Raw genomic sequence first — 21049 nt, forward strand, 5'->3', positions numbered from 1 at the left:
ACTGTGGATTTAATTAAGCCCACAAAAGTGTATTAAAAGGCTCACATGCACCAGTTAGTATGCTGGTGCTGATGAAAAAGACCCAGGAGGCTCACAGACTTGCGGGAGAAATAGAGGTGCCAGCAAGAAATTAAAATGCAGTAACATTAATGCAATAAGGAAAGAAAATAGCACAGTGTGACATACATGTGTGTACCTTTGTAGTTACATGCATAGATATGTTCAAGTCCGTATACCTGTATTGTTGAATGTCTGTATTTGTGCTTGCATATCTCTGTGTAGGTCAGCTAGGAGGATGTTTTAGTCTAATTTTTATCATGTTTTGTTGAGGTATAATTTATACATAGTAAAATTCACAGATTTTAAGTGTGCAGATTAACCAGTCTTGACAAATGCATACACTCCTGTAACCCACACTCCCATCATGAAACTGGACATTTCTATCCCTCTAGAAAGTTCTCTTGTGCCCCTCCCCTAATCAACACCCCAAGAAGTAACCACTGATATAACTTCTATCACCAAAGACGAGTTTTACCTATTTTAGTGCTTCACATAAATGGAGTCGTGCAGTTTGCTCTTTTTTAGGTGTATGGTTTCTTTTACTCAGCAAAATGCTGTATCTGTATTTTGTCTTTTCTAGTGCTGAGCACTATTCCTTTGTGTGGTTATACCATGGCTTGTTAGCCATTCTCCTTTGTTGGATACTTGGCATATTTCCAGTTTGGGGCTAATTTTAATAAAGATAATATGAATGTTTATCTCCAAAGCTTTCTGTAGACAGGTTTTTGAAAATATTCTATTTTGACATAATTTCAAACTTACATAGCAGGGAAGGTATAGCTCAAGTGGCAGAGTGCATGCTTAGCATCCACAAGGTCCTGGGTTCAATCCCCAGTACCTCCTCTAAAAATAAATAAATACACCTAACTACCACCCCCTGCAAAAAAAAATGGCATATAAACTTAGAGAAAAGTTGCAAGAATAGTATAAAGAATTCTTGTCTACCCGTTAGTCAGACTCCACAATGTTTAACATTTTGTTACATTTGCTTTATCATTTTGTGTGTACATGTTTACATTATTATTTTTTCCCCTGAACCTTCAGAGAACAGGTTATATACATCATGCCCATTTTTCTCTGAATACTTTCACATATTATACTCATAAGTAAGCTTTGGGTCTCTCAGTAGGGTGGTGGGAGCTATGCTGAGCTCTGCCTCAGGGATGATTAATACAAACTTTATTTCAATAGCATGTAAAAACTTTGCTCCTCGATAGGTCTGTTCTCACCTACGATGGTCAGTTTCATGTGTCTGGTCTCCAGTTAGGCAAACACTAACCTAGATGTTGCTGTGAAGGTATTTGGTGGATGTGATTACTGTTCATAATTTGACGTTCAGTAGAAGACATTATCCCACACTGATATGAATAGATGTACAGATTCACAGGAATATTTCAGAGATTTTCAGAGCCCGTTATGGATATCTCATTCCCCAGCTAGTACTCAGGCCAGCAGGAATTCCAAACCCAGTTTCCCTTTTCCTTGAGCCAGGCCTCTTAATCAGTCTCCATACTCTCTCAAAACACAGGAAGATCCTAATTTCTCAGCCATTCCAGGGCTCCACACACATACAACACACACATGCACACGCACACACACGCGTGCGTGCAAGTTATTTCATTGGAGGGGACTTTTAAAGGTCATCCTCTCTAATAATAAATTTTGTTTCTTCCGAGTGTCAATCAGGTTCATATAAATGGCTCACGTCTACAAATAGAATGTCCCACTTCCATTTATAAACAACGCCCTCCTCCAATAGAGAATACCTCTTTCTTTTTTCCCACTTAATTAATCTTTCTTTAAATTATGCCACTGGCTTGATTTCTCAAGCCTTTCGTGCTCTCAGCTTCACCCTTCCTCCAAAGAAAACCCACGAGCTACTGACTGGGGATTGCAGACAGAATAAAAACAAAAGAAGGCAAGAATTGTCTAAATTTAAAGTGCTGGAAAATCCAACATTTTATTTACTACATTTTGGTGACTACATAAATGCTGAAACATTTTAACACTGAAAAGCATGATGGCATCATCACTTGCTTTTTTTTCTTTTTTTCTTTTTTGCTTAGCAAACACAGCAGATGATATTGCACGGCATAAAGTGAGAACAGTAGCGAAGCTTAAAAAAAAATGAAAGAAACCTTAATGCAGTACAGGAGATACTCATAAACAAACCAGAATAATGCCTAATGCATTACACTTTTTGTTGCTACACACAAAAATACAGAAGAAGCATTGGACAGAGAGAAAGAGAGAGAGACAAAATATTAGCAAACAACCATAACTGGGTACAATAATCATTTAGTCTGAAATGTAGATGCAACATAGAAACTATCACTGCTTTCTAATTGACAAAGAAAATGACAGCAACATTTGTCTTTTATCAAAAATCTTCTAAGCCCCTCATGGTTAGGTTTTAAAATTAATTAATTATGTATTTACCTTTTTTTTTTTTTTTCATTGCTAAGGAAGAACTCCCTCTGCTCTTGGAAGATCTTCTACTCTACTGATCTTTTTTTAATTTAATTTTTTTTTTTTTACCTGATGATTGTCTTAGGCACCCTCCTTACATAATAAACCATCAAGCTAACTTGAACAGGGAAACTGAGTCACACTCAAACAATAGCTAAGGTCAAAGGTGGACTGAAAATAGAAGAGGGGGAGGGACAGGTCTAAGTGAGGGACAGGTGGGCTGACTTCAGAAGGGACAAGAAATACAGGGAGATACGAACACAACTACCGAAGCAAGTGGAAGACAATGTTTTAAAGTTTATTTTGTTAAAAAATACTTGTCACTTGGTTCAGATGGCAAATCTAAAATTAGCCCACAATGATTATGTAATAAATGCAGAACATACCACAAAAAGAAAAATTGAGACTAACACAGAGACAGAAAATACGACCTTGTGAATACAACTCTGTTCAGCCTTTCATTGCTGATGGTAAAATTCTACTGCCTCAACCATTTTCCTGGGCTTTCTATAACTCACTGCACAGCATTTGTATTAAAAACAAATAATTAGTCAATGCTTACCAACAGAGCACTGAATGATCCTGCAACTCAGAGCAGATTTATTGCCCTATTAAAATACATAACGAGTATAAAAATGTTTCTAAGAAAATGTAACATTTGACCCAAAGTCTAAGCCCTCCCTTTCTTTCCCCACCCCAAACACCCCTGCAAAATAAAGTAAGGTAAGATTCTTGTATTGGAAGAAAAAGTATTTACATCTATGGATTTATGCCATGGAATTGAAGCAAGTTATTTTTGCAAAATAAAACAAAACAGTGGGCACCGGGTCTTCTGAAGATGCCGCTAGTCAGCTGAGAATCCAGCATGTGTGCTGATCTGCAGCAGGGCTGAGTATCTGAACAGACTCCACGTAGGGGGCCTGGGGCAGGGACCATCTTTAGCATGGACAAGAAAACTAGTGGGAAGATAGAGTGAGAAGAGACAAACCCAAATAGGTCTGGAGTTTATTCATCCCTGGGACTCTGACATTTGAGAATTCTTGCAGCCTGGGTCAGGGTCAGGGGTTTGGGGAAAGGAGGGGGTAATTGTGGGTGGTAGATTCCAGGGAGAAAAAGGGAGGAATATGTAGATTTGAAATATTTTTCTTAAACTTGATTGCTAATTGGGGCTCAGCAGTCGGGTTTTGCTTCTTCCACGGGTGGGCTAGAAGGGCAGGGGCCAGGTCAGCTGCCCCTCAGCTGCCTCTCCACCTTGACTTTCTCTGTAAAGTCATGAGACTGTGAGACTCTTTCCTTAGCTCTGCAAAAGGAGCTATGTCTCCGTGCCCCATCCCCTGCCTTGAAGCAGTTCAGAAACTTGGTGAAACTTAAGAGGATTTCCAAATTCAAGTTAGCTTGTCTCTTTGAGTTTTTACGCTTTTTACTTCTCATACCCAGGCGAATGATTTAAAAAAAAAAAAAAAGGAGCAAATTATCTCACAAATGCCGGTGCTTTGAAACATTAAACAAATCTTAAATTCTTCGGAATTTCAGGTCTAACCTGCAAAGTAATCTTTTCTTTAAAAAAAGAAAAAACACATAATAAATTAAAGGAAGAACACGAATAATGCCTTCTCTCTGACAAAAAGGACTATCTTGAAACACCCATTTTGGCATGTACAGATTTTTTGAGGGGGGAACCTGGCAGTGTTCACAACACACATTGAAGTGCCTGCTAAGAAAAGCTAAAGATACACCCTGCAGTTAAGAGAAGCTCTTGCCTTCAGCTTGTCTTAGCATCGAGAACAAAAAAGATTGTAACATAAAGCTTTGGCCATTTCCGTTCTACTATATACACTTTAAAAACTACACAGTCATAAATTAACGCAGTGATTAAATAAGCTCATATAAAATGTAATTTAAATTAAAAAAAAATCACAGCACATTACAGAGAAAAATAGGAACCAGTTTCACAAAAAAGAGATTATATATACTTTTTTACCCTGTGGAAACAAATTTACTACGAAACACAGAAACTTCATAAGTAACCATCAGAACAAAAATCATTTCTTATTCCATTCTTGCATTTTTTTTTACACAACCCTTAACCCACCTGGAGAACATTTCCAGAAATTAAGTCTTCCTTGAGCAACAGAGCAGTTCTGCCAAGAAAATAAACCCCAAACCGAAGTAGGGGGTGGGGGTGGGGGTGGGGGACATCCCAAACATACAAACTACAAAATAAATAAGAATTATAAAGTTTTTTTTTAAAAGTAACCTTAACAATTATCAAACTAGTAAGTTCTGCCTTATCACATAGACTCTCTATACAACATAATCCTAAAACTTTATTACTATGAGGTATTTGGAGGAATTGGTAAAAGTGACGCACGGCCTGCCTGGTGGAGGGTCTCGGTGAAGTGGGGGGGAACTTCGGGAGGGAAGGAGGAGGAGGAGCTTTGGTTTATCAGCAAGAAATTGGGAAACGAAAGTCATCCTTTGGTATCAAAGAAAGTTTCATTGCATGGTTGCACGGAAAAAGCACCACGGTGAATAATTATTCCTTTTTTTTTTTTTTTCATTAGTGGCCTTTCTAAGAGGCTGAGGTATTCAAAGAGTATAAGGTGAGAGAGGTCAACAGCGGTTTAACACTTTGGTTCAAGCAAGGCACTCGTCCTAGGAGTTTACAAAGTTTGCAACATGTTTGCCTAGAGATTTACAAGTAGAACTAGCAGTAATAAGAGTAGTCTTTCCTAATGTTGTTGTTATCATTATCGTATCGTTATTATTAAGAATGAAGACAAGTTTACACACTGAGTGAAGAGTGAGGAGGGGAGAGGAGGTGGGAGGGGGGAAGGGGCGGAGTTCCCTCTGCAGACCAAGGCCGTGCATGAAAATATCTTTGGTATTCTTTGGTATCATCAATGTGATTAAAATCACCAATGGAAATCGAGTGAGGTAGCGTCTTTGGTTCACACTATAAATAGTAGATCTTTACACTTTTTTTTTTTTATACACGTGGAAGTAGCTATTTCTTACCTTCTGCTTCGTTGTCCTTACTATTTAGGAAATAGTTACCAAATGTACTGTAAAGCTAACCACACCACAAGAATAATCCAGAAGGCCAATTGCGTCTCAAAACAGCCTCTGGTGTTTGAATGCACCCTAAACAACTAGATAGGAAAAGGGAGAAGTGCTTTCTCTTTGTTTGCTAAATGCATAGTTTTCATCCTTAATGTACAAAGAAGGGAGGACCTTTCTTAGGGAAAATGCCTTTATAGCTCATGTGAAAATGTCCTAGGACTCTTTGGTATAGCAAAGTTTGCATTTAACTTGCAAAGACTGGTCATTCACCTGGGGTAGCAATGGGAGTGACATGAGTCCAAAAGCGCTTTTACTTTTTTTCCTGCAGAATTAACTATGCTTTTGGGGGGGCAGAGTGAGTGACATGTTCAGTTAGAACTTCTAAATTTCCCCACACAGTTTCTTTGGTTTAGGTGGGTTTATCTATTCCAGCTGCATCCCGGGACTGGAATACTTAGTTCCTGACATGCAGAATTCTTTTACCTGAACATTTACTGATGTCTGGGCTTTTGGGGGTGTCCAGACGTCACACCTCCCACTCTTTGTCTTGGCCCCCTTTCAGGGAAGCTTCTGGTTGGTTGTGAGAGGACCTGAATGATTTATGGCCAAAAGCAGTCTAACTTCCATTCTACTGAAAAAAACCCAAAACATGCTTTGTGAAGTGCAGTTTTGGAATAAACAAGCATACAAAGAAAAGAGTGAATTTTCAGGTGAATTTTGCTAAAGGATTGAGAAATGATGGGTGAATAAATGCATGGGATCTGCTCCATTGAGTGCGGTACGTTAAGAAACCTGAGCCATAAATTAATGCTGGACTAAATAAGGGTGGAAACATTCTCTATGTGCCAAGTCAGAAGCAATAAAGAATCAGTCATACATGATGCAACACCTGTATTGCTTGTGAGAAGCTGAGTTTGTCCATTAGGATTTCTAAAAAGCAAAGGTTGTGAGTATGCTTAAACAGTCAAGTAAAAAAATTGCTTTTCAGGCTCTGATTTGTGCATCTGTTTATGAGAAAATATATCTCTAGGCCCTGAAATTGCATAATGGGTGCAAATTCAATGCTGGTATGAAAATTATCTTTGGTGTTAGCAAATAGGATCACTGTTTATTTGTCCAAAAAAACCATTATGGTGGGAATATTAAAAATGTAATAACATCCTTTGAGAGTGTGTCTACACAGTAACAAAAATAACTGGTTGAAAATGGAAATCACAGTTGGATTAATCTGAGGGGGTTATATAGGAAAAACAAAGCAAAAGACATGGTTGTCTGAATTCAGCTTTTGTTTTTCCTAGGGTATTGAATTGGGTAAGATTGTGTGTAGACACAGCTTGAATTTCCCTGCATTTAAAATTCTTATGTTTTAAATAAATAAGGCTTTCCTCCCTCCTAAATTACAAATACATTATACAGCTGTACCCCGGCCCCCTCCACTCCTGGAGAGAGAGAAAAAGTTCATCAGTTTTTTCCTTTTCATTTATGTCATTAACAAGATTACATTTTCAGCAAATCTCAAAGGGTAGCCATTTAAATGGTCTCTTTTAATAGCTGAACTATAATTGTGCCATATTTAGAAGGGAAAATTTTAAGCTGGAATTTGGGGTGAGACTAAAGAAAATACTAAGACAAAATGTGTCAAGGCAAATTGCGCTATTTCATCAAAGGAGAAGTATGTCTTGGTTTCTGTTTCTCATTCCACAGTGGACATGAAGGAGATACAGAAGGCTTGGGGGCTTAGCCTCCTCTCTCCAAGTGCCTGCCTCTTCTAGACCTGGACAAGATGCTGAGATTTGACTCTTAGGAGTTAAGTTTTGTGTCAAAATGGTTTCATTTCATCGTTAGCATTTTAATGAATCTCAATAAACAACTTGCTGTTGAGATAACATTTAATTTTATATTTCTACTTAGGTGTGGTGATCAGCTAAGAGTACCTGATTCTTTACCTAATAGTACAAAAGGCATGAGTTACAGTTCAATTGAATTCAGAGAGAATTTTTCTGGGAATCCAGTGATTCACTTGGGTACTAGTAGCACTACTGTATTATCTTTTTTTTTTTTTTTGGCCTTGATTTCTATAGCCCTGGTTAAGTGATTTGGAAAAATAGAATTTTAAAATTTTGTATTTGAAAGTTCAGGTCTAGTTTTTAATCTGTCCCTGTTAGAGAGTGGACTCTGTGTTATAAAACTTCCAGCTTAACTGCAGCAGCAAGAAAGAATGTAGTATGCTTCGGAGGCTACGCTCAGTGAAATAAAGAGCTTAATCCCCATGGAATCCAAGGTCTTGTCTTCCACTGGAACTTTTGCTTTTTCTATGCAGTTCCACCATTTCTCCACTGCACCTGCTATTTTTTTTTAATTGGTGTCCAAGTCACAAAATGTCTGGGATTGGCAATGAAATCAGTTTGATTACATTTTCAGGATGATGACAAATACTGGATAGTTTATTTTAAAAATAATGTTGGTCTGCTTATTCTGTGTGTGTGTCAAGTGTTTTAAACAGGTATTTGGTGTCAAAGGCATAAAGCAGATTTAAGTCAAATTAACCTAAGTATGGAGTCCTTTATGCAGTGGACTTTTACTAAAAAACATTACTTTGAACAAATTTTCTAATTTAGTTACCTGCCCTGTGAAACTTCATTTTCTAAATTTACAAGGGGGTCCTACCTCGGAAGAACCCTCAGGTTTTCTCAGCTATGAATAGATTATGAAATTATGTCTCTATGTTTACTTAAGTGACATCTGTAGATTCTGAAAGGGGGTGTGCCATCTGGATGTACACGTCTGCTGCATCGACCTCTCTGTGACGATATTAATTGCTTCCCTGAAGCTACATTCTTTCTTGCCAGTTCTGAAAACCAATATTTCAAATGCTCCAAGAGTCATAAATAATAGTCATGATTCTATGTGGCATGTGTATTACCGCTAGGTCAGTTCATACGTATAACTTTACATAGTATCTTGTGTAAAAATAGCTTTGGTTATTAAAATCATTGCAATAAAATACCTGCACTATAATATTAAGTGTGTTCTTTGGTACCTAGGTGATTTTCCTTTTTTAATGGATGGACTCTTGTTTCATTTCTTAAAAAATATCTGAATATTCCTTAACAAACAAAGAGAATGCACTGGTTTAGGTGTCATTCAAATTTCTCTGCTGGATTTGAATCTGCACATAGGTTGCGGGCCTGGCAGGTTCAAACACTAGGCTAGACGAGCAAAATCACACTGCTAATCCATTGAACTCAGACAACCCCGCACCATGTTGGTTGTACTCCTACAACACAACCCTTCCTGAAGACCAGCCCTGCCTAAGTCCCTAACCACTGGTGGTGGTGGTGGTGGTGGTGGTGGTGGTGTGTGTGTGTGTGTGTGTTTGTTTGCACGCACGCACCCACACACAGTACTGAGACACCATACACCTTCGTGGCGCGGTGGAACGGTTGAGAAAGTCCGATCTTAAAGATGTCCACCCAATGGCTCAAAATTACTATGCTCCAAACCACGAAACAGCCAAGCACAGCGAGGATGATCATGGACTGAAGGTGTACGATCCAGTGGTGCTTTCCTGCTCATAATTTTTCTTGCCAAGTCGTCACCCGGCTGAAGTGTGTGTCTCCGAACAAAGTCAGAATGCAGGTGAGCTAAGTCTTTGGTTTCTTTGGACTATAAATAACACTTTGTTTTCTTCAAATATTTCTAAGTATAAACCTGCTATCTTGAGGTCCTGGTCTTTAAAATTTTATTTTTTTTAATTTAAAGCTTTTCCACCGAGGTTTCAGTTCGTGGTTATTTCTTCATGCTTTGGTACAAGTGCTTGATGAAGACGATGAGTTGCCGGAATTGGAGCTGCCCTCATCCTGCCACTTGTCCAGACTCCTCCTCCTCGCATTCATGAAGAAGTTGCTGACGGTGCTCAGCTCCAAGCCCAGCTGCTGGGAAATGGTGATTTGCAATTCTTTGGATGGACGCTTATTTTCCTTGAATATTGCGTGGAGAGTTCGACGCTGGACATCTGTGAAGACCAACCTGGGCTTTTTGGGTGTGTTGCCTCTATCCTTCCCGTGTTCTTGCTCTTTCCTTTTGCATGCTGCAAAGAAACACAGAAGGTATTAGAATAGACTGCCTGGAAGAATTGAGAGCAGAAAGGCACAGCCCGTAAAATTTGTTTGGCATTCCTCTTGGCCACTTTCTGTCTACTGACCTCTGATTTTAGTGCCATCCGTCGTAGGCTGGAAGGGAAGTGTAACAAAAGCATGGAGAATGAGGAGGAGGTGGAGTTCTGCCCTCCTGCCTTTTTGTATTCCAGGTTCTCAATTCCTTACTAGACGGTCCACCAGCTCTGGCTTGATGCAGCCTCTGTGCTTTCCCCAGGTAGCCCTGCTCTTCTGCCCGCCCCTATTTTTCATTCCTAGCTGTTCCGCATCTTGAATTTCAGAGTTCCCCTAAGGCCTTAGGTGCCCATTAGCACAAATTAGCTCAGCAATCAGAGCAGCTGAAAAGCTAATGGGTAAAAGCTGAAAAAGCCTCCAGTCTGCAGAATCCAATCTAGGGATCTCCCAGGTTTTTAATCATGGGCTACTAGTAAAAAATGTTTTGAGTGTTACACTCTTTACTTCTTTATAAGGGACATGCGTGTGTTACTGTACCACTGTATTACGGGCATTATAAAGCATACACAAAATAGAGACATTTGTAAAGGTGTAAAATAAAATAAATAGACATAGAAATTCTCTACCATAGGTGCATCAGCTTGCCCAGGTCCCAGAGTGCATTCACCTCACTCTACGGGACTACAGGTCCAATATATCAGGAAATATAAGAGTAAGAATTTCAGAATGGACATGAGTGTGGCCCTCAGTCATAAAAGAGAGATTTTTAGGCCAGTCAAGTCTTCTGGTACCTTTTATAAGATATCCCATAGATCACTGGCTATGTCCTATCCCCACCAGGATGGAAAGCAACAACATAATGGGAAAGATTTATTAAATGTCCAGCTCCCTCAGAGCACTGAGCTATATATACTGAATTAGGTGAGAGTCCCTAAATAGAGCCCCTCCCCTCAGGGACCTACAGCCTTCACTGGCAACTAGATTAAGTCCCTGAAAAAAAAAAAAGCTGACTAGACTGAAGTCAAGTCTACAAGCCCATGTAGACCCAGCTTTATATAATACTGATGCACAAGGCTGATTGATTCATTCACTTACATTCAAAAATGAATATAACACAAGCTTTTCTCTTAAGCAGGTTAGTGGTTACATAAGCAAATAACTTTAAGAGTATAAAAAGAGTATACAGGAAATGATCTCCGCTTAAGGATATTAAGGAAGGCATCTCAGAAGAGGGGTGCTTACGCCAGGCCCTAAAGGATGCATGGAGTTTGCTAGTGAGAGAAGTGGGAAAAGCGCATTCGCGGCAGGGGAGCAGCCGTTGTGAAGGACTGATGAGTCGTAGCACACTGGTGGTGGGCAAGAGTGCATGCAGGGAGGAAAGCTGTCGGGGACAAGGCTTCACAAGTAGAGATCAGATCTGAATTGTCTTGTAAGTAAGGTCTTGAGTAAGGGTGTTGTGTGATTAAATATGGATTTAGAAAAACCCCTCTGGTGGTGTTGCGGGGGATGAACTGGAAAGCAGCAAAATTAGGCACCAGCACGCTGTGGTGTGCCACCCACACCCCCTCAGGACTAAGGCACTCATTCTTGTACCTGCTGGAAGAGACCGGTGGCTCTCAGCTGAGGCCCCTTCTGGGAATAGCCCTTGGCCAAAGGTTATGCCACCCTGGGGTGGGGTGGGGGGCTGCCTACATCCAGTCGGGGTGTGGGGGGAGTAGGGGGTGGGGGTATAGAGGGTGGAGGTTGAAGACAGCGGGAATGTATTGGCTTAAGTCTCCCTTGCATCAAGTTGGAACAACTCTGAAGGGTTATCCAGTTCCAGAGTACCTACATCAAAGTTCATCTTCTCCACCTGCCTGGTCTTACTTCCTCCACTCTCCCCAACGGGCGCTAATCTCCATAGCCCTCCTCAATAACCTTTCTGCATGCAAGTCTCAGAAACTCAGAGTCTGTTTCTCAGAAAACCTGACCTAAGACAGAAGCCAATTAGAAAACCAGTGTAATGAGGACCCCAAACTAGACAATGGCTGTTGAAGATGGAAAATAGGGAGCAAATGTAAGAGCTTCTTGGAAGGTAGAATCAAGAGGAATGAAAAATGACAACCTGGCTGGGAGGATGGAGTTCAGCGCATCTCCCAGGTTTCTTACTGGATGGCAGTAATTGGGGCCATTAGGGAATGCAGATGGAGAAATGAGTTTTATGAGAGCAGTAATCACTTCTCTGTGGGACAAAATGCACTTGAAATGCTTATTGGACATTTTGTTAAAGATCCCTGGTAGGTAGCTGTCCAGCAGACAGCAGGATATATGGGGCCTGCAGCTCAGGGGAGAGGTCTGGGCTAGGAACGTAGACTGGGAAGTCACCAGGGCTCCACATGGTAAATTACACAGAACACATACCTAAGGGAAAATAAAGAACTGAGCATCAGGTGCAGACTCAGCTTATTTACCATTCACAAGGCAGGACTAAGGGAAATCACAAAGAGATGTCCATTTCCTACCTAACAAGGATATCTGAATGACTTCAGTGTGGTCCTTAGCAACTGGCAGGACTGCGTGGGCTGAAGCAACCCCAGAGCCAGCATTTCCCAAATGGTGTCAGAGGCATGGTATTGTCTCAGATAAGAATTACCTGAAAAGATGGTTTGCAGCCCAAGTACATTTAGAAAAATTTATAGCCTTCTCTTCAAAACGCATAATGTGTTAGCACATATAATTATGTTTCCCAAATTTATTTAATTCCATAACCTTGTTTGGTAGAGACTGTCTATTAATGTCTCATACAATACTAATGTTGGGGAAATGCAGTTTGGAAGTTCCTGCCCTGAGCTCTTAAGCATTGCAGGCGTCACCGTGTCAGAATCTGGGAAGTGGGGTTCTCTTGCAGCGAGGACCTGGCTGACTCATTCTATCTCTCCAGGGCATGCTAGCATAGTGCCTGGCTACCAGGGGACCTCAGTACCCATCTGGGTACTGGTTGGGGTGTCTGTGACTCGACGTGTGTGGTTATATCTGGAGAGAACTTCGTGCAGAAGTAGGAATGACTGAATAAGAAAGCAAAGATACCTGTAGAATGAAGAGTGGACTAAAGCTTGTTGAGGGTCACTGAGTGACCTCAACAGGGAGACTAGGAGAAGCAACTTGCAGAAATAAAATCATGTTTCTAGAGGCCTGTTTAGAATTACAGTTGCAAGACCTGCTAAGAGAATATGAATAAGAGCAATGCTTTGGCATTTTCATGGGATTCATTTCAGGGTAGAGATTACCCGTTATGGGGTAGGAAACCCCCAACTGGAAGTCATGAGAGTCCATACAAGTGTGCAAGGGAGGGAGAGAGACAGAGAGACAGACAGAGACAGGGAGCAGAGCCTGACAAGAGGAGCTGCTGCTTAGGGAAAAACATTGCATGTGTTTTATGCAAAAGTCATACTTTTTGTGTGGGTGTACAGTCTTCATTAACAATAGAGAAGTGGCTATTATAGAACTAGACGAAAGGGAAGAGGATTGCTATTGCACGAGAAAGGTAGTACTGAAGAGGAGGAAGAAGACCCATCAAGAGTCACCTCCGTGAGGGTGGACAAGCAGATATGTTTGCAGGATGCAGTGGCCAAGTGTAGTGGGCTGTCTCAGGTGACTTTGATCTTCCCTGGGGGTGAGGTCACCTATAGTCAGTACTATGGAAGACAGAAGTAGGCATGGAAAATGGTAAAAGGCAGAACATGATTTTATGCACCACAAGAATAAAAGGTTACAGAGAATTTAAAAAAAAAAAAAAAAGGCAATGCATGAGGACGTGAGCAAAGGACAAAAGCTGTCATTTCAAGCAAGCCTGGGGCCTATTCTTTGCCCATAGTCGACAGGACAGATCCAAGGGTATTTCAAGAAATATGAATTCTGCAGGATGTTGAAAGGTGCTCCTTGAACAATGAGTTTTGTGGTCAGCCAATATGGGAAATGCTGAGTTAATGATTAAACAAACTTCTTTAATGCAGGACTTCTCAGAGCCTTTAACATGCTAATGCGCACCGATACTTTCTAGCTTACAGGGTCTCCTGAATTTATTTGATTAGGTAACTATTCAGGGAATTTCTCTCAGGAATGGTGTTGCTTGAAACAGTATCCCTCAAAATGTGGTTGCCAGATTCATGCTGGTCCATGAACTATTACAACAACATCAGAAAATTGAGAATAAGCAATTAGAAAATTTGACACTGCTACAACATTCTGTGATTATTGTTCTAGTAATACTTTTTTTTAAATTGTATTATCAAAATTATTAATAGGTCCAGGACAGATGGAAATTAGAAACAAACAAACAACTACTCCTTCATTATATAGAGTTTAAGAAGCCCTGTCTTAGAACACACTTTATAACAACATGGTATACAATAATGTACTAAAATCAGCTGCCAGCCAAGCATTCGTGTATCAACTTATATCCATTTTCCTGATTTAATGGCCAAAAGGGCTTTACAGCATCTAAACTGCTGATCAAGCTATGCAAAAGTCTGCCAAGAATTTGTCTGAGAATACGTGGACACACGCACGTGGGTCTGGAAGACGTTTACAAAGCTTGATAGATTTATGATACAACTTCTTATTCGGACCTGGGCTCAGAAGACACAAGCTCCAGTCTCAGCTCTGTGGCCACAGACAGATGTGTGGTCTTGGGCAAGTCCCTCACATTCTGGAGTCTTAGTTTGCCCAGCTGCAAAAGAGAGGGCCATGGCTTTCTTTCTTTACAGTATTACAATAAGCACTAAATAAGATAAGATTGTTTAAACTATAAACCCTTAAGAAATATTCTAGATGTTTACAAATTAATATTCTGATCCCTTCTTCTTTGGTCAAGATGCAAGTATAAACATTGAATTTACATAGCAGGCATTCATTTTTGCTTTGTCTCTAGTCTGTGGTATAAACTTGAACACATCACGTGATCTCTTTTTCTGCATCCTTTAAATGAGCAGGCTGTGTTCTAAGGCCCTTGCAGGCTCAAAAGCCCTGTGAGTCAATGAACAGACCCTTACAGTGTCTCTCCTGATTCCCAAAGCCTAATGTTATCTCAGTTAAAAGATTTCTGAGGTAACCTTACTCTGCCTTTAGAACATACAGCACTATGTTGACTTTCCATTGCATCTTCTCCATCCATATGGCTTCTCAAAAAGAGCAGGTAGTGGTTCTGCAAGGATACCAGCCAGTCCTGCAAACAGTCCAGATCCACGTTCATTTGAATGAAGGTGATCAAACATAAACTCACATTCCTCACAGTTCTTCAACTTTAGGAGCTTTAGAGATTAAAACAGTAACAACAGCAACAACCACAAACCCTGTGACAGTCAAGCATTGCCCTCCTAGGACTTGGAGCCATTAAATAATAGGCACTTTATATTCTTACCGAGCTCCTACCTTTTCATTAAAATTGTAGGGCCATTTGTTTAACTTGCTTCCTGAGGTTCTGGGTATATCTGTCCCAGAGTTGGCTGCTTCATACAGGATAGAACTGTGGGTTAGAAGAGACTTTCTTCTTAGGGGCAGGAGTGTATGTTTCAGTGTGTCCTTACAGAAAATACGCCAAGGGTGCAGGTATAATGAGAGTGTACTTTATTTTCCCAGTCTAAGAGGGAGGAAGGTCTTGTATAAAGCACCACACTAGCTGACAGAAGTTTGGGGTTCTGGTTCTGTCATTAGTTGAATGGCTGGGTTGAATCCCCTAAGCAGGCTGGGTCCAGGTTCCTTAACTGCATAACGAAGAGCTCTGACTAAATAGCTCATAGTCCCTTCTAGGCACAGCTCTATGGCTTGATGTGTGTAAAGTGCTTCCAACATCACTCCAGGGGGAAGAGCAGACGGTACAATCCAGGCAGGACTACTGGTTTCTACGTCATAAACAGGCACCTGGAGAAGTGTGAGGGTGGAGCTGTTCACGGTAGCTGGGACCCACCCTCTGGGCCGTGCCCCCTCTTTTGTCAGACTATCCCTGTGCCACCACCTCCTGGCAGGCATTGGGGAGAGAAGACCTTGGGGGCAGAGCCCCTGCAGATGAGGTAGGAAAGGGGATGAGACCCATGTGCTTAGTAAACAATATTACCAGGTAAGACTAGAAAATCGAACTTCATAAATTATAATCATAATTTGCAAAGGTCCTTTAGAAAATTGTGCCTTGTCTTGGTTACACTAAAGAGGAGTATGGAGAAGTGTGTGTATGTGTGTTTGAGGGGGTGGGGTGTAGTGGATGCATAGACAGACAAGTGAAAATCAGGGCCTGGCATCCTTCCAGGGAGCCACTCTGTCTGCTACAATAAGATGGGGATGGAGCCAAAGGAGTGGTGAGCCATGAGCCTGTCACTTTAGAGATGTTATTTAATTTTACAACAGCTCTGTGAGGTATCGCATTTAATAGGCTGAAGGAAATTTGGAAATTTAACCTGAAGAGAAGATAGTTTTGGCCTCCAAATCTGGATGGAGAACCCCAAAAAGGTAGACTGAAAGGACTGGGGGGACCCAAGGAAGAACCAGGCTTGGGTGATTCAAATCAAAGTGATCTGGTGGTCTGACTCTAGCAGACTGAGGCAGGAGACCATGTGCCTGCGGCTTCCCCGATCACATGTGGCTTTCACCCTGAGGGTCCTGAGACTATGGCCAAGTGCTTTCCCCTCCATACAACTGCCAGAGGGTCTGCTGTCCTAACATGATTGCAGGGAGGTGGGCCAGGGAGCAGGAAGGGGAAGGGCTGGGATTCCCAGGGCACCAGGAAACTGCCTTGTCACCTAAAGACGCCATGGCATTTTAGCAGGGGCTCGCCAGAGACCCAGTGTCTTCCCACTAAAGCCCAAAGCCAGTGCTGAAAACTGTCACCTGTGGGGCCAAGAGCCCTGGAACAAGTGAGCCTGCAATGTCCCAGGTCACTCGGGGGAGGTCCGGCCTGGATGTGGAGGAGGAAGGTGCAGGCGGGGTGCACTGGTAAGGCCAAAGCACACCCTGAAATTCTACCCAGTTCCTTGACAGACTTGACAGGGATGTCCCTGCACACCCTGCTCAGGGGAGCTTGGGGCTTTAGGGGGAGAGAAAAAGGCTAAAAAAGCAACTGAGGCAGAATAGGCAAATTCAGAGGGGCAGGAAGTAGTTGGTGGTTGCCTATGGCTGAGTAGGTAGTCGGGGGAAATGGGAGGTTCTGCTAATGGGTATAGGGTTTCCTTTTCGGGGCGCAGATTAAAAGGTTCTAAAATTGATGGTGGTGATGGTTGCTCAGCTCTGTGAGCATACTAAAACCACTGACTTATACACATTAAACGGGTAAATTGTATGGTGTGTAAATTATACCTTCATAAAATGATTTTAAAAAGCAGTAGCTGCGCAGGGTGGGCCCTCTGCTCTCACTCCCCACCTGCCGCTCAGAGGAAACCTCTCCTGGACCGTGGCCAGGACAAAGGGGGTTGCTGCTCATGTCTACTGAGCCTCCCAACACCCTCTCTTGACAGCTGAAGCTGCTTTTACAAAGTAGACTGTACAAGACTATGTATGTATGTGGAGGAACAAGCATGTGAATGAAACAGATTTCAGCAAGACAAGAAAGGGAAGCCACGCACACGAATGTGCCAGGTTCCTGAGCCCGTTTAACAGACCAGGCCCCACCCTGTGGACATCGAAGAGTCAGTGGGTGTCCTGTCACAGCTTCAGGGTTAGACCTCAGACTCCAGGAGTGCTGGGTTACCTGCTTGGCCTTGAGTTATTTAACTGTCCTGTGCGTATTTGTATAAGTCACGTTCCCAGTTGTTCTGGGGATGAGGCAGCTCTTAAGTGGCAAATTTAGAGGACACACTACAAAGCACAATTCCAGTGACTCCTACCTGATACAGCCAAGGGCAGCCTTTACACCGAGAGGGAACTCCCGCACAGACTGTCTGGAAACTGTGATGCCCAGGTGAGGCAGGTGGGGCCAATACCAGCTGCTGGACACCAGCTAGTTTTGCTGGTGTCTGTGAGTCTGCGGGTAGCCGGAGCTCCTATGGAAATTCTCCTAGGCATGTGCATGGAAGATGCACTAAAAACATGCAAAGAGCAGACGTTCTTAGTCAGGGATGGTGACTATCTCTCACTCCTGTATCTTGCTTTACATGCTTCCGACGCCTCCATTAAACCCTCCCATGTGATCCCCATAAAACTCAGGTGAGGCAGAAATGGGTATTACGCCTTTTTCTGTAGAAAAAGAAATGATGTCAGAGAGGTTAGGTGATGTGGCTATGGGCACACAGCTGGTTAATTGGGGGACCTCCAACTCTACTGTGCCCTGGAGGCAGATGTCAGCACAGTGGACACATCCTGAAAACTTTCCCTTGGATGGTTAAATGGGCAGGAGCAGCTGGTGAGGGAGCCCAGGGAACCCACAGCCATGGTGAGCAGAGCCGGAGCAGCTGGCCAGCCAGGCAGCAGGCCGGGTGCCAGCCAGGTCTGTCTGGCTATGGCTGAAAGGGCTGTGGTTGGCCCATCCAGGAACGCGGGCTGCATGGAAGTTGAGATGCAGGGAGTTCAGACAGTGAAGGGGACAGGAGACCCACACTGGCCTGAGAGAGGGACCAGAGTGAGTCTTATTTCAGGAGGGGTGCAGAGGAGCACTGAACACTGTCTCCATGTGGAAATTGGCATTGAGAGGAAGCTGAAGGAAACTGAGCTGACCCAAAGGAAAAGGAAAAATTGGGAAGAGCTAAAGCCAGGAGAGGTCTGCTCCATCAAACTCAGATTGGAAAAGTCACCCAAACCTCTCGCCACCCGACCCTGCTTGCTTCTATCACTGAGCTGACCACCACAGAGAACTGCCTTCCCAGACAGCTGCGGCCTGGAGTCCTTCCGGACATAGCATAGAAAATCTTCCCACCAGCCTCTTTTCTCTAGGGAAGGTCCCATAGCTGCAGCCCAAGAGGTAGGGCTACTGGACTTTATGGTCAAAGGAGAACAGAAGCTGCCTGGACCTGGGAGGGATGGAACAGGATCAGCTGAAACGTACGGTGCTTCCCCTGTGCTAAGCCCCATACATGTATCACCTTATGATGCCCTTCAACAGCTATGGGAGGTAGGTTCTATTACATCTCTAGTGTACAAATGAACAGCCTTGAGGCTCAGAGGTTAAGGGCTGACCCAAGGTCACCCTGACAGTAAATGGTGGAGCTGGGATCAGAGCTAGGACCGGGCCCATTGATGGTGTGGGGGAGGAGGTGGTGTCGGGGGGAGAACATGGTGTGAGGGGGGAGGTGGTGGTACTATGGGAGGGGAGGAGGAGGCGGCATGGTAGGGGGAGGAGGCAATGGGGGGGAGATGGCAGCAGTCGTGGGGGAGAAGGAGGTGGTGGTGGTGTGGATGGTGGGTGAGCAGTTGTGGGAAGTGAGGTGGGAAAGGTCGTTGTGGTACAGAAGAGGTGGGACCCAGGTATTCCTCAGGCACAGAACGGGAGGACATCAGGGAATCACACCAGCTCTCACTTCCCATGCTCCCTCAAACTGCCCTTTCTGTGTGATTCTAGACTCTCATCTCATCTCAGCTCTCCCACAAACTCCCATCTTCTCTCTTTGGTCTGTGCTCCGTCTGGCACAGGCTGAACCTGAGACAGAACAGTGAGCTGAGAATCCTGCTGAATGAAAGGATTTTCACACCCCTGTGATACTTGCCTCGTCCTCTCGCTGGCCATTCATGCCCACACGCATACATTTCCTGAGCACAGCTCCAAGCTTTCTGAGGCTCGCTAGAAAAGACACAGACCACCTGACCCTTAACTCCATAAAGCTCTATCCCTGCATCACAGCTTCCAAAGGACCAGTGGGAAGAAAATCTGCTGCCTCACACCTGCTCCTTCAGTTAGTAAGGAAAGGTCATGTGACTCTGTTCTGAAAGGCTGGCTCCGAAATTCTGATTTTTAAATTCCTAAACTTCTGTTAATGCCTGGTCCTTTGGGTTTTTATTGCATCAGTATCCCTCATCTAAAAAAGAGCCCTTCAATAGTTTGGGCCTCAATAATTAGAAATGCATGATATCGATGCCATAGTTATGATGTTGATTCTGCAAAACAGTCAAAACAAATGGCAGACCTGATGAATCACATGCTTATTATGCATTACTACCTCATACAGGCCTATTGTGAATTGTAAGTCTTAGTTTATTGATCCTGTTTCTTTAATTAATAGCCATATATAATATTTTATAATATTCACAGCAATTGAAAGTTATAAAATGGAACTTCTTCAAAAATAACCTACCATTTTGACTTTTTGCTAAGTCATCGGACACTTTCCACAATTAATTTCAAATTAGTGGTTTTCCTTGTTTGCGTTTCTGGAAAGTTGTCTGTAGAGTCAATTGCAAATGCCATTCTCCCAAAGACATGTGTATTATACAACTGGCCCCACAAGGGCCCAGAAAGCCTGAGAGGAAAGCCCTTTGTGGCTACTCTGTCAAGATGTTCAAGGACCTTGACCCTCTGACCCCAACCACCTTTCCTATCTCACTACCCACAACTGCCCACCCACCATCCACACTGAGCCACACTGCTCTGAAGTCAGTTCTAAATACACTATGAGTGAAAGTTCACACCTCTGTTCCTTTGCTCAAGCTGTTCCCTCACCCAGAATGCCCTTCCTTCTCTTTCTTTTCCATACAAAAGTTCCCTTGTGTAATCAAGGCCCAGCTCAAGCATCTCATTTTCTATTAAGCCTTCTCCTTCCCCTCTCTCATCCGGGGAGAATTGTCTCCTGTGCCCATAGAGCTCCCCAGATTATTAGTTATTATCTATCCATCTCTCTCACTAGACCACAAGTTCCGTAAGAGTAGATCATAGGTTATTTCTTTGGCAGACCCAGCATCCTTGTTGGATAAATAAGTTGGATGTGGCTGCCTAGACAATGGAGACATCTAAGACACAAGTCCTTATCTTTTGAAAATGGGTACGTATAATGAAGTCCCATGAGATCTAAACCCTTTCACTGGGTGATTATTTTGAAGCAGTTTAATGGCACTGTGGGGGATATTTCTGAATTGTCATTGAGAAGGTAGTGAAGGGGGGTGGCACTGGGGCCCTGGTGAAGGAAGCTGGTATTGTCACCACTCCTGTGCTTGAGTCAGAAGGTGGCTCAGGGCCAGGTAGGGATGAAGCTGGAGTAACAGAGCTGGAAGAGCAGAAGGTGTGGAGGGGCTGGATTTGAGCTGGGGCATTGAAATGAGCTGGGAATAGGACCACCCAGATGAGGTGGCCAGGCCGGGGGCACTGGGTATCAGAAGGCAGAGAGATACTGTCTGCGTCTGTTCTTGTTAAGTCTGGCTGGCGATCGGTCCATATATGTCTTAGTCAAACAGAGTTG

General features: G+C 42.9%; 1 protein-coding gene across 1 annotated transcript in view; it reads right to left on the reverse strand.

The window, feature by feature from the left end:
• Nucleotides 1–2494: 2494 nt before the first annotated feature.
• ONECUT1 (one cut homeobox 1) overlaps nucleotides 2495–21049 on the reverse strand; it is a 38741-nt gene continuing 20186 nt past the window's right edge. Inside the window, exon 2 of the mRNA XM_010969490.3 lies at nucleotides 2495–9682. Coding sequence (XP_010967792.3) covers nucleotides 9390–9682 — 293 coding nt within the window. The 3' untranslated portion in view covers nucleotides 2495–9389. The remainder of the gene's footprint in view (nucleotides 9683–21049) is intronic.

Source organism: Camelus bactrianus, chromosome 6 (genome assembly GCF_048773025.1).
Source record: "Camelus bactrianus isolate YW-2024 breed Bactrian camel chromosome 6, ASM4877302v1, whole genome shotgun sequence".
NCBI lineage: Eukaryota > Metazoa > Chordata > Mammalia > Artiodactyla > Camelidae > Camelus > Camelus bactrianus.